The 16,357-nt window shown below is 36.5% G+C and overlaps 2 protein-coding genes across 2 annotated transcripts; both read right to left on the bottom strand.

The window, feature by feature from the left end:
* Window positions 1-1,578: 1,578 nt before the first annotated feature.
* LOC120579356 (uncharacterized) lies at window positions 1,579-3,957 on the bottom strand. The gene is made up of 5 exons (XM_039831353.1): window positions 3,374-3,957; window positions 3,160-3,283; window positions 2,648-2,944; window positions 2,466-2,567; window positions 1,579-2,239 (listed from the first exon to the last, which is right to left on the bottom strand). Exons 1-5 carry the CDS (start codon window positions 3,751-3,753, stop codon window positions 1,757-1,759), a joined length of 1,386 nt encoding a protein of 461 aa, XP_039687287.1. The 5' UTR covers window positions 3,754-3,957; the 3' UTR covers window positions 1,579-1,756.
* On the bottom strand, window positions 3,867-8,747 carry LOC120579540 (uncharacterized). Its single transcript, XM_039831963.1, has 6 exons — window positions 8,531-8,747; window positions 5,427-7,652; window positions 5,005-5,313; window positions 4,827-4,926; window positions 4,117-4,725; window positions 3,867-3,872 (listed from the first exon to the last, which is right to left on the bottom strand). The coding sequence occupies exons 2-6, from the start codon at window positions 6,410-6,412 to the stop codon at window positions 3,867-3,869; spliced, it is 2,010 nt and encodes a 669-aa protein (XP_039687897.1). The 5' UTR covers window positions 6,413-7,652; window positions 8,531-8,747.
* Between the last annotated feature and the right edge of the window lie 7,610 nt (window positions 8,748-16,357).

Below are 16,357 nucleotides of genomic sequence, written 5' to 3'. Positions count from 1 at the left end.
CGCTGTCTCATATTCAATTCCTTCTGATCGAACAAATACTTCAAACTCTTGTGATCACTAAACACCTCAAATCTCGAACCATACAAGTAATGTCTCCATATCTTCAATACAAAGACTACGGCCGCCAACTCGAGATCATGCGTAGGATAATTCTTCTCATGAATTCTCAACTGTCTTGAAGCATAAGCTACCACTTTACCTTCTTGCATAAGTACACCTCCTAAACCCAGTTTAGACGCATCACAATATACCACAAAAGGTTCATCTGACTTCGGCAAAATTAACACTGGAGCAGTCGTCAAACGCTTCTTCAATTCACTAAAACTGTTCTCACAATGGACGTCCCACACAAAAGTTTTACCTTTACAAGTCAACTGCGTTAGCGGAAGAGCTAACTTAGAAAACCCTTCAATAAACCTTCTATAGTAACCAGCTAAACCCAAGAAACTTCTAATCTCAGTAACTGACTTAGGAGTCTCCCACTGTGATACCGCTTCAACTTTAGACGGATCCACTGCAATACCATCACCAGAAATAACATGGCCTAGAAAACTCACTTCTTTCAACCAGAATTCACACTTCGACAATTTAGCATAAAGTTTCTTCTCTTTCAACACTTGCAAAACAATCTTCAGATGCTCAGCATGTTCTTCTTCAGTCTTGGAGTAAATCAAAATATCATCGATAAACACAACCACAAACCGATCCAAAAATGCATGAAAGATGCGATTCATATACTCCATAAACACTCCAGGTGCATTGGTAACACCAAAAGGCATAACTTTATATTCATAGTGACCATAACGTGTTCTGAAAGCTGTCTTCTGCATATCTTCATCCTTTACTTTAATCTGGTGATAACCTGACCTCAAATCAATCTTGCACTACTAAAAAAAGGTCATTTTCGGACGAAATTTCGGACAGTTTTGGGACGGAATTTACGGAACTTTCCCACGAAATTCGGATGGAAATGCTTTTTCAGACGGAATTCGGACAGATTGGGTGTTGTCCGAAAAAGCCGCGTCGCAAATCGTATTTTCGTCCCAAATTCCGTCCGAAATATATTTAAGACGGATTTCGTACGGTTTTCACACAAACACAGTTGTGGGATATTGGACTAAATTTCAAACGGATTTCGGACGGAATTTAATTTAATTTCCTACGATTTTCAGACGGAACTGAGTTATAATTTCCTACGGATTTCAGACGGAATTTAATTTAATTTCCTACGATTTTCAGACGGAACTGAGTTATAATTTCCTACGGTTTTCAGACGGATTCTAGATAATTTTTCAAACAATTTTCGGACGGATTTAAATTGCTTTAAAATATTTTCCACGCTTTTCAATTTTAATGATTTTGGGATAAATTCCAATATGTAAAATTGATATTCAATAATACATACTAAATTAAATAAAAATAAATAATAATTCAAGAGTAAACAAATGCTCATTGTCTGAAACAAAATTATATAAACTAGATTTATATAAGTGCTCAATGTTCTAACTCAGTATATCACAAACTAACATGGCTAAATTGTTCATTAGTCAATACTCAACAATAAAAGTAACACAATGAAGTACACTAGCAGGGATAGGGGAGACAACATAACTCCAACCAAAAGGAACTCCCATGACAAAGCCAAATACAAGACAGTAGTAGTCAAACACATAATTCATCAAAAAAAAAAACAGGGAAACTGGTAGCAACAACCACAAAACAGTTGAACAACAGAAAATCAGTTGGGCCAAACTTATCATTCAAATCCAAAATTATCATCATTGTTTTCATTAGAGGCTTCACCAACATCATTTGGTTCATCTTGCATAGGTGTCGCACAAGCAAAGTTTGGAGGCAATGGCATATTCAACTTTTCAAATAAAGTTGCAAGCATGCTTTCATTTGACTCAATTCTTTTTTGTTGCTGCTCTAATTTTTGTTTTTGCTCTTGGTTTATACGTTCTTGCTCTTTTACCTTTTCTTTCCATTTTAAGAGCTCTTGTTCCATGTTTTTTTCCTTAAAGGCATTCGAGCATGAACCAATAGTATACTTCGAAGTATTTGTTCCTATAGAACCTAAACCATATAATTTTCCTTTTTTACCTTTAGGAGCTACTTCCTTCCAAATAGTCAAGTCATCTGGCATATTATTATGGCTTTCGAAAGACAATCCTTCTTCCTCTTGATTTTGAGACATAGATATTTCCAAAAGCTCTGCTTTTCTCTTCTTAAAAGCTCCCTGCAATTTTGAATTATGTTAGTCATTTAACTAACAACCAATTACAATTTGTAATTTTAGTAAAATCATAGATAAATCTGGTTTTGGTTCGGCTAGTTGCCGTGCGCAGGCTGCTTTGTTAGCAGGTCTGTTTGATACCAGGTGTGGTGGCCAGCTTTCTGCCTTTCTCAGCTCTATTATCATAACTAAATTATAGATAAATATGTAATGTTAAAGAGCTACTTACATAGGCATGCTCAGCTCTACTATCAACCCATTTCTTATCCTTTCTGATATGGCAAATAGCAAATACCTCCTCCACTGGAGGCTTGACTCCTGTTTCATTCTCCTACATTTTTTCCATAACTTGAATGAGAAAATTTCCAATATGTTTTTCATAACTTAGTGAGAAAATATCATGTGTCTTACCATCCTACGTTCCTTCTCACTCATAGATATAGAACCAGCAGTATGAATGGAGCTACCTTGAGTTGAAGCACGATTTGCAGTGTTTGCCACTGATAAATTCTTAAAATTTTTATCGGATGCCCAATAATGTATTAATTGATTCCATACTGGCTCAGGGATGTACTTTGGCCTGTATTCAGAATTTTTTGCATAATTTTTTCTCTCTTGAAACATCATACCTCTGAATCTAGCTTCTCCCTTGATTTCAAAAATTTGTCGAATCTTAGCATCATATTTAGGATGCCATTTACAATACTTCTACAAAATTGCACCCAATTAACATGTTAGAAATTCAAAAATTTCAAGAGTCTTTAATTGTTTAGTAAATTACATCTAACCAATGAAAAAAACACTTAGATAAAGTACTTTGTGCTGTTCTACACTAATATTCATCTTAACTACATAAATATGATAAAGCGTTGTAGCTAAGTATTCTTCTTAAAGAAATATATTACTAATTATATAACTATTACCTTAAATTCAGTAAACCATAACAACTTCTGGTCAAGAGATGCATGTCCCCATGTAGGACAAAACCAATCCAATTTGCTCTTAATGGATTTCGTCAAGAAACGAATAGCAGATGATGGATTGAACCTGTTAATACAAATTGTTAATATACATGCATCAATTATTTTCTACAAACAAAAAAATATTAATTTCTCAGAAGTATAATATTTAACTTACTCATTTCCATACGGCTCTATTTCTTCAAGGCCTTCTTGCTCAATTCCTTCATCATCATCAGGTTCAATGGCAGATGATTGAGTGTGTGGCAAAGTTTGTTCAGAATTTTGAGGTATGGTAGTTGATGTGTTTGGAGTTGGATTTTGAGGTATAGTAGCTGATGGGGTCGGAGTTAGTGTTGGGGTTTGAGTTGGTGATGGTGATGCTGATGGTATAGTGTTTATGTTTTGTGATAGCGTAAGTTGTGCAGGTGATAATGATTGATTTAATGGAGATGGTATAGTAGGTGTAACTTCAACAGCAATTCTCCCTCTACTAGTTGAGTATCGACCTCGAGAGGATAAAGTCCTTCCACCTCTATTAGTACCTCTTCCAGACATTTAAAACAACAATTTGATTAACTCCCAAGCAAAACAGACCCAACAAACCAAGGCAATTAGACCAGCACTAACAATAAAACCACACCGGAAAAACAATTGGCATAATGTACATATCAAGGCTGAACATAGTAAAACATCAAGGCAGAACATAGTAAAAAAAATTATTAGAAATATTAAAATAAATAAATTCATTCCTTATTATCACTTTGATCCCTAAACCTTTCATCATTGTCTCGCTCACCAACCACTATCCATCATCTCTTCTTCTTCTTCTTCTTCTTCTTCTTCCTCCACCTCCTCCTCCTCGTCATCATCATCATCCTTGTCCATGTCATCATTAACTATCAACTCATGGTCATCAACCTCATCAAATCTTCCCTCAACATCTAGTAAATTCGCAGGCAAATCTATGTCAGCTGAGATGCCAACCATATTTTGATCCAGAAAATCCTCTTGATATGCAGAGTCATCAACTTGTTGATCCTCAATCACACCTCTTGCCTTTGTTTTGACTACAAACCACCAATCTGCATTAATCCTAGAGCATATTGGATGTGGAGCAAAATAAACTTGAATTGCCTTATCTGCAACAATAAATGGATCATACTTCCCATAATGTCGATTATGTCGAATTTGAATGATTCCATATTGTTTATTAAGCCTTGTTCCTCTATCAATTGTAGGATCAAAACACTCACATTTAAACAACACAACCTTCTTCAGTGGTATTCTAGGATATTCAATTTGAACTATTTCTTCAAGTTGACCATAAAAGTCATTTTCATAGTCACCATAGCCCGTACCTTTAACACACACTCCACAATTCATAGTAGACTTTCCAATTGAATGTGCTTTCGTGTGAAATTTGAAGCCATTCACAAAGTAAATAGGCCAAGTTTTTACAATTCTTAAAGGACCCCATGCTAAAGCATGTATATTTGGATCTAGCACATTATTTGAAGGATTGTCAACCTATTTAAAAATCACCCAACAATAAGAGTGTTACTAAAAGAACTTGTAAAAAATAATATGTATGTAATCAATATGCTGAAAAGTATTCAAAATATACTTACATATTCTTTTAACCATGCTGCAAAGTTTTCTTCAATGCATTTATCAGCATGTTCATCGCTCATATTAGGATGAGTTTTTCGTAGTGTCTCAACAAAGATCCTATTGTTACATAATTTAATTCAATTATAATTATCACAGTTAGGAAATGAAGAATTATAAATTTTAGAAAGTACTTACTCAATATAGGGTTGAATCTCATCACAATTGATTAATACATGATTCATGGCAGCAGTAAATTCCTTATCCTCCAAAAAACGACTTTTGCATTGACCAGCAAATCTACCAGGCAAATTAAAAATGGGAAATAAAGATTGTGCCAAATCATGATCACCCCCTGTTCTTCCAATGCTAGTATTGTTGGATTGCACACTTGTCTCGAAATAATACGTGCAAAATTGAGAAATCTCCTCAATAAGGTATGACTCAATTATTGATCCTTCAACACGTGCCTTATTTTTAACCTTCTTTTTAAGGTGATGGAGAAATCTGCGATAAATAAAGAATTTTTTGGTAACACAAAATTTACAAAAAAAAAAAAAATGAACTATTGATGTAGACAATAAGCTAAAAATTATGTCTATGGTGCATGAAAATAATACCTCTCAAAGGGATACATCCATCTATATTGCACTGGACCTCCAACTCTTGCTTCATATGGTAAGTGAATGGGTAGGTGTTCCATTGAGTCAAAAAAACCCGGAGGAAAAATGCGTTCCAATTTACATATCACTATTGGAATATTTTTCTCAAGGCTAATAAGATCATCTACTCGTACTGATGTTGAGCATAGATCTCTAAAGAACTGACTAAGCTCGGTTATAGCTTTCCATGTTTGATCTGGTAATGAGCTAAAAGCAATTGGAAGCAAGCGTTCCATGAACACATGACAATCATGACTTTTCATTCCATGTAACTTTCCTTCCTTCATGTCAACACATCTAGCCAAGTTTGAAGCATATCCATCTGGCATCTTTAAACATTTTACCCATTCACAAATTGCTCTTTTTTGCTCCAGAGTAAATGTGTAGTTTGCCTTGGGCTTTATGGTCCTCCCATTACTGTGTTCAAGTAATTCTAAGTCCTTGCGCTTGCAATATAACTTCAAATCCATTCTTGCCTTTATATTATCTTTAGTTTTTCCTTTGATGTCCATAACAGTATTAAACACATTATCAAATACATTTTTCTCAATATGCATGACATCAAGATTGTGTCGAATCAAGTTAGTGCTCCAATAAGGCAATTCCCAAAAAATGCTTCGTTTTTTCCAATTATGTTTATCTCCATAACCTGGAATTCGAACTTCATCAATATTGTCCATTATCATTGGCATTGTCTGAACTTCATTCCATACTTGTTCGCCGGTCAACCTAGGAGGCAGTTCTGATCTCACAACCCTATTCTTATAAAATCCATCCTTATTTCTTCTAAATGGGTGATCACTTGGCAAGAATTTTCTATGACAGTCAAACCATGATGACTTACCACCATTCTCCAATCGGAATGCTTTTGTGTGATGCATACAACAAGGACATGCCATTTTTCCGGCTGTCATCCATCCTGACAACATTCCATATGCTGTCATAGGTTAAAGCCCCCTCGTCCCACAATGACTTTAACTCATCAATCAATGGCTGTAAATACACATCTATCTTACTTTTGGGATTTCTACGGCCGGGAATGATCATTGTCAAAAACAAATAAGGAGTAGACATACACATCCATGGAGGGAGGTTGTATGGAGTCACTATTACAGGCCAACATGAATATGGAGAAGCAGATTGACCAAAAGGAGTAAATCCATCAGAACATAATCCAAGTCTTACGTTGCGTGATTCAGAAGCAAATTCTGAATACTTTTGATCAAAATGCTTCCATGCTTCTGCATCAGAAGGATGTTCAAGGACACCCTCAACTTGTTGGTGCTCATAATGCCATCTCATATGGCGTGCAGAATTTTCTGACGCGTATAGTCTCTTTAACCTTGGTGTGATCGGTAGATAATGCATACTCTTTAAAGCTAACTCTTTACCCCCTTTACCTACCCTATACCTTGGAGCATGGCAGAACTGACATTCTTTTGCCATTTCGTAGTCTTTGTAGTACAACATACAACCGTTGATGCAACAATCTATTACTTTACTTTCCATTCCAAGCTTTGATACCAACTTCTTTGCATAGTAGAAATTAGGGACGAGACAGTTATCCTTAGGCATACCCTTCTTCATAGTTTTTAGTAGCTTATCAAATCCTTTTTGAGACATATTCCCCTCAGATTTAATAGTCAACAGTTCAACCGCCATAGATAATTCAGAGTGGGTATCACAACCCTCCCACAATGGTCGTTGCGCAGATTGTAACAAATCATAAAAGAGTTTGGCTTCCCTGTTTGGAGGTTCCTCCTACTGTGGCTCAAATTGGTCCAAATTTTCTGGCCTAATAACATCAACAATCATAGCCTCATAGTTATTTCTTTGTGACTCAAAACTTGACGGCTGGTTGCAAGTGCTTTCTCTGTTCACATTATTTGCATTTCTACTACTTGAGCTTAAAGAACTCTCCCCATGAGAATCCCAACACCAATAGCTTGGTTGGAAACCATGCTTATACAAATCAAGGGTAACCTCACCTGGAGTTAAGAAATCTATGTTTCTATGTTTACTGCAAGGACACCTAAGCTTACCCCCATTATCTGTAAACTCAGGTTGCCTAATTGCTTGTTCTATAAAATTCTTAACACCACTAACAAATTCAATTCTCATTCCAGCACGATTGGGAAGAAGTCTTTTATACATCCATTTTCGATGTTCAGGAATTCCCATACTCTGTTTCATGTTAATAAATTTAGCAATGCATGTATATATCTAGAAATTTCATAACTTTTATAGTAAAGTGTCCATGATGTCCTAGATCTTACAATACTGTTCACAATATGCTAACTTGTTATGTCACTATGGATTTACAACTAATAATTTTCAAAGTGACTAACAAATCAACATGATACTAATAGTTTTCATATAAATCAAATAAACATAAAAGAACTAAATCATAACAAGTGGACACTATAAAGTTTTTCAAAATTTAATAAATTTAACATGATACTAATAACAAATCAACATGATACTAATAGTTTTCATTCCTGAGTTTTTCAAAATCTGTCATTCCAGCGCTTTAAAGTTTATTAAAAAGCAAGTGAACACCTAAAACTAAAATCCAAAAACACATAGCAGCATGAAAAAAGCACCAACAGATTGTGCCTACAAGCATGAAAAGTTACACTAAAGAAAAAGATTGGACCCTCCTCCTGCCAATGTTAAGGAACATTTATGTTGTACAGGGAGTGATTTATGCCCAAGCCATTTTGGAAAATGTATTCCAAACCCTCCTATTTAAGTTCGATTTGAAAATTAAATCTTGTATAAAGTTGGTCTTACACAAGAAAGAACCACAAATTATGAGTCTCCAAAATATGCTACGCCAATACAATTCTTACTTTTACTGTCATAGTTTTGCTGATTTGCTTCTCATTTATTATTATTATTGTTTTATGAGTCATCATGATTTACGCCTATAGAGGGAGTTACAGATTCTATAACCAATCAGCAACCAACTTAAATATATGTAAAAATTCGAAAGACCCGTATTTAGATAATGAAAACACTTAAATCCTATCTACTTGTTGATAACAACAAAATGAACAAACCTTAAGACACCCAAGAGTGTAGATCGCAAGACCACTGAGATTGGAAGACAACAAAGTCGCGGCTGATTCTTCGTCGCGTGGTTCGCCTTTCTTCACTATTGGCTTCAATTATGGATTCAAAGAAACCAAAACACATAATAGAAACAAGAAAATGAAAGAATATGAACAAACATGGTTTCAAAAGTGACCCATTTGAGAACAAAAGCAATTCAGAGAACAAAAAAAACATGAGTAAAAACATGTGAACAAAAAAGATGAAACCAACTTTAAACTAATGGGGTTCAATTTTAGTTGATTCAAATCTAACTTTAATCTAAAAAAACCAAACTAATTTATCCAAAAAAAAAAAAAAAAACAATTTCATGAGTTAACACTAAACATTGTTCAAATCAAACAAATACAATCATGGTTATTATCCAGAAAATTGTTTTCATGACCCATTTGTTATCAAACACAAACAATTTCATGACCCATTTGTTATCAAACACAAACAATTTCATGACCCATTTGTGATATAATGAACATGAACAATGAGATGAGGAACAAACCTGATGAGATGAAAACAATAACAGTGAGATTCGATTTCAGGAACTGGAACAGCAGCAACACCTATGTACGATGAGAACAAGAACGGAAACATCACAGTGAGAACAGAAGAGGTAGAACTTCACTAATGAGGTTCCATTTCATGATTGATTGATTCAATTTCAATTGATTTTGATTTTGATTTCAATGAAAAGGGGAAATTTTGTTGTTGGGTTTAGGGTTAGTGTTCTTTTGAGTTCAAGTGAAAATAGGGAAAAAGATGAAAAAGGGATAATATTAGGGTTTAATTTTTTATGAAAAGATGAAGAGGGAAATTCATTGAAGGGGGAAATTTTTTGCTTTCAATTTTGATGAAAATATCAAAGGGGGAATTCATCCGCTCAAATGAAATTGTCCTTCAAACTTTGTAGGTTTAATAAATTATATAAATAAAAATAAAAATATTGGCCGTCCGAAAACCGTCTCAATATTTCACACGGATTTGGGACGAATTTGTTTTTTTAATGAAATCCGTGCGAAATTCGTGGGAAAAAAACCTTTTTGAACATGTCATAAAAATTTCACACGATTTTGGGACGGATTTGGGACGAAAATTACGCTCCTTACAAACCGTCCAAAATCCGTCCGAAAAATTCAGACAAAAACACATCCGTCCGAAAACGCTATTTTTTTATTAGTGTTGCTAAAAACACGTGCACCCACTAACTGATCCATCAAATCATCAATTCTCGGAAGTGGATACCTATTCTTGATAGTTACCTTGTTCAACTGCCGATAATCAATACATAACCGCATACTACCATCTTTCTTCTTTACTAACAAAACCGGCGCTCCCCAAGGTGAAACACTTGGTCTAACAAACTTCTTCTCAAGCAAGTCTTCCAACTGTTTCTTCAACTCAGATAACTCGGAAGCAGACATACGATAAGGTGCCATCGAGACCGGCTTCGTTCCAGGAACAAGATCAATAGAAAACTCAACTTCTCTCTCTGGAGGCACATCAGGAATCCCATCTGGAAAAACTTCAGGAAAATCACACACCACCGGTAACCTATCAATCACTGCTTGATTCTCAATAGATAAAGTATCCATTAACGAAAACATCAAGATATCGTCGCGTTCCAGTTGCTTCAGCTGCTTAGTAGATAAAAACTCTGCACCACTTTCCTCTTCGACGGAAGAGAAATGCACTGACTTGCTAAAACAATTAATAAGAACGTGGTTGTACTCTAACCAGTTCATACCCAGAATCACATCCATACCGCTCAAAGGTAGACAAACTAAATCCATTTCGAAATCACGACCAAACATAGACAAAGGACATTTCAAACATACGAGAGAAGTAGTCACCGAACCCTTAGCTGGAGTTTCGACAACCATCTCTCCATTCATATCAGACAAATCAAGACCCAAAGCAGAAACACAATCGAAAGCAATAAAACAATGCGTAGCACCAGTATCAATAATAGCAACTAAAGGAGTATTATTAATATAGCAAGTACCTCTGATCAAACGATCCTCGTTCTCTGTCTGAGTACCAGTCAAAGCAAAGACTCTACCAGTAGTCGGCGCCCTCTTAGGCTAAGTACACTGTGAACTAATGTGACCCTCTCCATTGCAGTTAAAACACACAATGTCCGTACGCTTGCATTCAGCTACAATATGACCTTTCTTGCCACACCGAACACACTTCTTGATTTCTTCAGGGCAGACGTTGCTTTTGTGGCCTTTCTCACCACAATTGAAACACACAATCTCTGTAGCATCCTTCTTCTTAGGCCGCCTATCATCGACCATCCTCTGCTTCCCTTTATCAGCGGGGGCACTGTACGGCTTAGGACGACTCTGCTGTCCCTTGCCCTTCCTCTCATTCACTACCTTGTAGTGAGCCTTCGTATCCTCTTCATAGATCCTGCAGCTATTAACCAAATCCGGAAAAACTCTCAGTTGTTGGTACCCAATCGCCCTCTTGATGTCGGGCCTCAAACCGTTCTCGAACTTGATGCATCTCGAGAACTCAGCATTCTCAGCAGTATAGTGCGGGTAGAACTTTGACAGCTCCACGAACATGGCAGCATACTCTGTCACAGACATGTTTCCTTGCTTCAACTCAAGGAACTCGATCTCCTTCTTCCCGCGAACATCTTCCGGAAAGTATCTTCTCAGGAACTCTCTCCTAAAAACAGCCCAAGTCACAACAGTTCCCTCCTGCTCAAGGGTAGGCAGAAGAGCAACCCACCAGTCATCAGCTTCCTCGGCTAGCTGATGAGTACCAAACCGCACTTTCTGATCCTCAGTGCACTGCATAACCCAGAAAATCCTCTCAATCTCCTTAAGCCACGTCTGGGCTCCATCAGGGTCATAACGTCCTTTGAAAGTAGGAGGGTTCTTCTTCATGAAAGTCTCCAACATCCTAGCTTCAGCATTCGCACCAGCATTCACGTTAGGTTGTTGTCCCACAGCTTGGGCAACAGCTTGTAGAGCAACAGCTAACGCAGCATCGTTTCTTCCAGCCATTCCTGATATTCTACAAAAGTAGCAACAACAACATAAGATAGTAATATAAATATTACTAAGACTCGACACGACTCTCTAATTGACCGGACGGACCGACCTGCTCTGATACCAATTGTAACACCCTGTTTTCCCAATATACAAATTTCTTAAGCATTTATCAGAGTAAAAACCATAAACGGGATATCACATAGAAACGTAATCCAAAAATAGTTAAATAATAATTTAACTTTCACATAATATCTTAACATAGCAGCGGAATATTAGTTCAGAAATCATAAATCAGTTTGGCACGCAGGCCCCAACAAGGTATCTCAAAAGAGTTAATCAAACAGAAATTATCATAGCAGTTCACGTAAAAGAATGAAGCATGTTATAGCATATAACCCCATCCCGTTACGTATCAGAGCGACCTAGACGACACAGAGAAGGCAAGGCCACTCACGACGGCAACTGCACACTAAGCACGATCGCCTGCAAGTTACCCATACGAAGGGCAACATTTTCAAGCAGAAGGGGTGAGATTTCATAACAAAATAACATTAATCAATGTAATTGCGAATCATAAATTAACATCATAATCATTTCTTTAACAACATTGCATAATTGCTAAACAGTTATCGCGTAATCATATATCCAATTATCATGAACAACATAACATAATTGATAAACACTTATCACGTAATCACATATTCAATCATTCTCAACAACATAACATAACTGATAAACACTTATCACGTAATCACATATTCAATCATTCTCAACAACATAACATAACTGATAAACACTTATCACGTAATCACATATTCAATCATTATCAACAAGGCATCTTAATCATGACAATGTGACAATGCTCTTAGACTCCTTATATGCATGTGGTACTGTGCTCGCGATTTTCGGATATCAAACCATTAATTGATTTGAATCGTCAATCTTTGAACTCTCAATTTTTATTCGTGGGAAGGGAAAAAATGAGTAAAAACCCTTATCGAGACTTTGGATTCGGGGGTTGATTACGCGAAGGGAAGGTGCTAGCACCCTAAGCGTCTATGGTATTCCATTGGAACCTCTTGCCTAATTTATCTTGTGCTAAATTCATTGCTTATTTGAAAGTTATTTACCTAAAAATCTAAGTGAAAGAATGGGGGAAGAAGAAGTATGGTTTTGGTTATTTTTATTTGATTTGGAAGGATAAAAATCCTATGCCTACATACCCTTAAAGAAAAGGGATCAAAACCAATGTAGTTCACCTAAAAAATTTCTTTTTGGTGGGTTGGGTTGATTTTAAGGTTTTTGAAAATGGTTTTAAGAAAAGAAAGAGGCCTCTAGGCATGAGATAAAAGAAACAAGTGAGGTGGATTGATTTTAAAGTAAGAAAAAAATGATTGAAGTGTAATTAAGATTGGTTGAGAATTTGATTAAGAAAAATAAAGGAAAAAAATGCTGTTGAAGGAATGATTTTTGAATTTGACATATTTAGGTTTTTTAGGTGAAAAGATTTTTCTCTAAACTAAACGGTAGACTAGCGTGACGGCATAGGAAAAATAACGAGCGACAAACGGTAAATAAATTGTGGGGGTGTCGTGCAAGTGTCGGTGCTTGTGTTAACTACATTATTACATCAATTCCTAGATACATTCTACGGTCTCAAGAGAAATATAATAACGGAAAAAGATAAAAAATGCGCAAGGTAAATTACATCAACTTCCTAATTATACACACTAAAAAAAAAAATAATTAATGACAAGACATTAAAATATGCATGAAATGATTCTAAAAATAAAAAGGGCAATTATAATATAAAAACAGTAAATAAAAAAAATGAAACCAAACACAATTTTTTTGTAAGTTTTTAGATAATTTTCTTAGCAAAGATGTGCAGAAAGTAAAAGACAGAGGTGTGATTAATAAGACTGTAGTGAGATTAAAAAAAACAATTGGGCTTAAGCAAAACGGTTTGGTTCGGGTTACTGGGTTGGACCGGTTCAGCCTAGCAGTATAAATAGGCTGTGGACTGGTTTTTTTCATTTTTCATTTTCATTTCTCTCTCTAGCTTCCTTCTTCTCACTAAAGCTCTCTCTTCTCTCTCTTATAGTTCCGAAAATCCAGAAGAAGATCTTCATCTTCTCCGGCGAGCTTCGCCGCTCCGGCGTGGTGGTTTGCCGGCCCAACAGGGCGGCGCCACCGCGCCGGAGATGTGAAACTTCTCCGTTTTTCATTTTTTTTACATATTCGAATATCCTTTTTTATTTTAAACACGAATCCGAACCTATTTTTTTCAAAATCAAAGTGAAATTCTCTAGATCTACACGTTAAGATTCGGATTCAAAACTTTTTCCCAAAACATTTTTCGAAAGTCATACAACCATGCACATAGCTTTTGAATGCGAGAAAAGAAAAGGATAATGAAATTATCACCTCTTTGGATCTATTACGATCCGGAGATGAAACTTTTGAAACGAGGAAAAAGCTCCGATTCACTCTCTCCTTTACCTCCGCGTGATGCGAACTTGGCTCCGTTTGAGTTTTCTGCTCCGTTTTCGTCACGTTTTTGTTCAGTCCGGTTCTGTGTTGTAGGTGGTTAAGGGTTTCGTATTGAAGCTGACGGTTTATCGTGTTGGATTGTGTGGAGGATTGTTGATGTAGGTTTCTGATTTCTGTCTATAGGTTTGTGGCTTAGGGTTTTCTGATGATTTTAGTTGTGGAAAATTGTCTTTCTTTCTTCTTCGTTTTCGGCTAGGGTTTTTTGTTTGCGGCTGTGAAATTTTTCTGTGTTTTGTGTTGTGAATTGCGGCTAGGGTTTTTTCTCTGTCTTTTGTGTTGTGAATGCAGGTTCAATTTATAGCACTAGGGTTGAAGAAAATAAGGAAATAACTTGCAGCTAGCTAAACGTGTTACTGGATTTGGAAACAACACCTTGACCCTGTGCATCTGCCTGAATATGAGGCGTGTGAAAAAAATATTTTTTGGACCCTGCTGGAGAATTTCGGACTCCTTGACTTTTTGGATTTTTGGACAATAATAAAAACTAAAACAAAAGTGATTAAAAAAGAATAAAAATGACTAACTAGAAACAAAGATTAAAACAAAAAATTAAAAGGTTAAGAGAGAAATAATAAGAGACGGGAATTTAAAAGATGAAAAGAGAAGATGGCCCGATTCAGAATAAAAATGAGGTATTTTAAAATACCTCTCTGCCGAATTTTTTCTGAAAATATATAGGGTAAGGTGATCCGCGTTGGTGGGATCTTAGGTCAAAATTGGGGTATGACAGATGCCCCTATTTAAGTTTCTTCATATGGAAATTTGAAGATGGAATCTTTGATTTGACGGGTCGAAGAGACTTAAATACCAAGTACACCATTTTTGACCTAAGATGCTATGAATGTTTGCGATGCGATTATGAATGCAAGGTGACAAAGATCGTTTGATTCGAATGAGAAACAACAAACGGGATACCCAAACTTTGTTGAAAGAAGAGATCCGTCTCCACTAAGGGGATGTAGTTTCACTGGGGAAAGAAATGACAAGTGATATTCATGATTGGCCGACATATGGCAAAAGTAAAGACATGATTAGCCGACGAATGGCGAAAGTAAGGACATGATTGGCCGACATATGGCAAAAGTAAAGACATGATTAGCCAACATATGGCAAAAGTAAAGACATGATTAGCCGACGAATGGCGAAAGTAAAGACATGATTGGCCGACGAGTGGCGAAAGTAAAGACATGATTTAGCCGACGAGTGGCGTAAGTAAAGACATGATTAGCCGACGAGTGGCGAAAGTAAAGACATGATTTAGCCGACGAGTGGCGAAAGTAAAGACATGATTTAGCCGACGAGTGGCGAAAGTAAAGACATGATTAGCCGACGAGTGGCGAAAGTAAAGACATGATTAGCCGACGAGTGGCGAAAGTAAAGACATGATGGACCGACAGGGTTTGCTAACATTGTGAGATAGCGCACACACGGTAAAAAATAAAGGCAAGACAGACCATTAGCATTTGCTAAAAGCAAAGCCTCCGGTGAAAGTAAAGACAATGTAAAGCTTGGTATCAGGGGAGTGACTTGATAAAGATAAAGTTGAGGGGAACAAGGAATTTGTCTGAAGACAATGGGGATTGTTCGCATGTACGTACTGATTACTGGTGAGACCTGCCACTTTGAAACCTGTTTGATTTGATAAAATTTTGGAGTTAGACACACTGGGGATGATGCACGAGGGCATTGAAATAAGTCATTGGGTAAAGATGCAACTTATGTATGAATGATATTTGTACGCATGCTATGTATGCATGAATGAATGAATATGTATGAGACTCATATGACAGTGTAATGGTAAGATTGTTGAGGCAAGACGGGGCAGGTCTATAAGAAGAATGGCCCGGCATCACCGTACGAACACTCAAGACTTTCATTGGGGATAAAGTTACTGGGGATGAATCAAATTACTGCCGGGGTAGGACCCAATAGTCAAAAGCTGGAGTAGAAGTCGCCATTTCTCCCATGCAACACCGTATTTCCATCCTTGAATAGTCATTGCCTTTTGAATATATATGTTTAAATCCTTAACTTTTGCCTGGACCGCCCTTTCGGGTTTTCGATCCATCGGGGCGCTCCTTTTTTTGGTTTAGGCCGCCCTTTCGGGTTTTCGACCCACCGAGCTTTTCTCTTTTTGTTCTTCTTTTTTTTTTTTTTTTTTTTTTTGCAATGACTATTTTTCTTTGTTGAACCTACTTGTTTCGGACCGACTGTTTAACACAT

Source organism: Medicago truncatula, chromosome 3 (genome assembly GCF_003473485.1).
Source record: "Medicago truncatula cultivar Jemalong A17 chromosome 3, MtrunA17r5.0-ANR, whole genome shotgun sequence".
NCBI classification, from domain to species: Eukaryota; Viridiplantae; Streptophyta; class Magnoliopsida; order Fabales; family Fabaceae; genus Medicago; species Medicago truncatula.
This window is presented reverse-complemented; position numbering and strand designations above follow the sequence as displayed.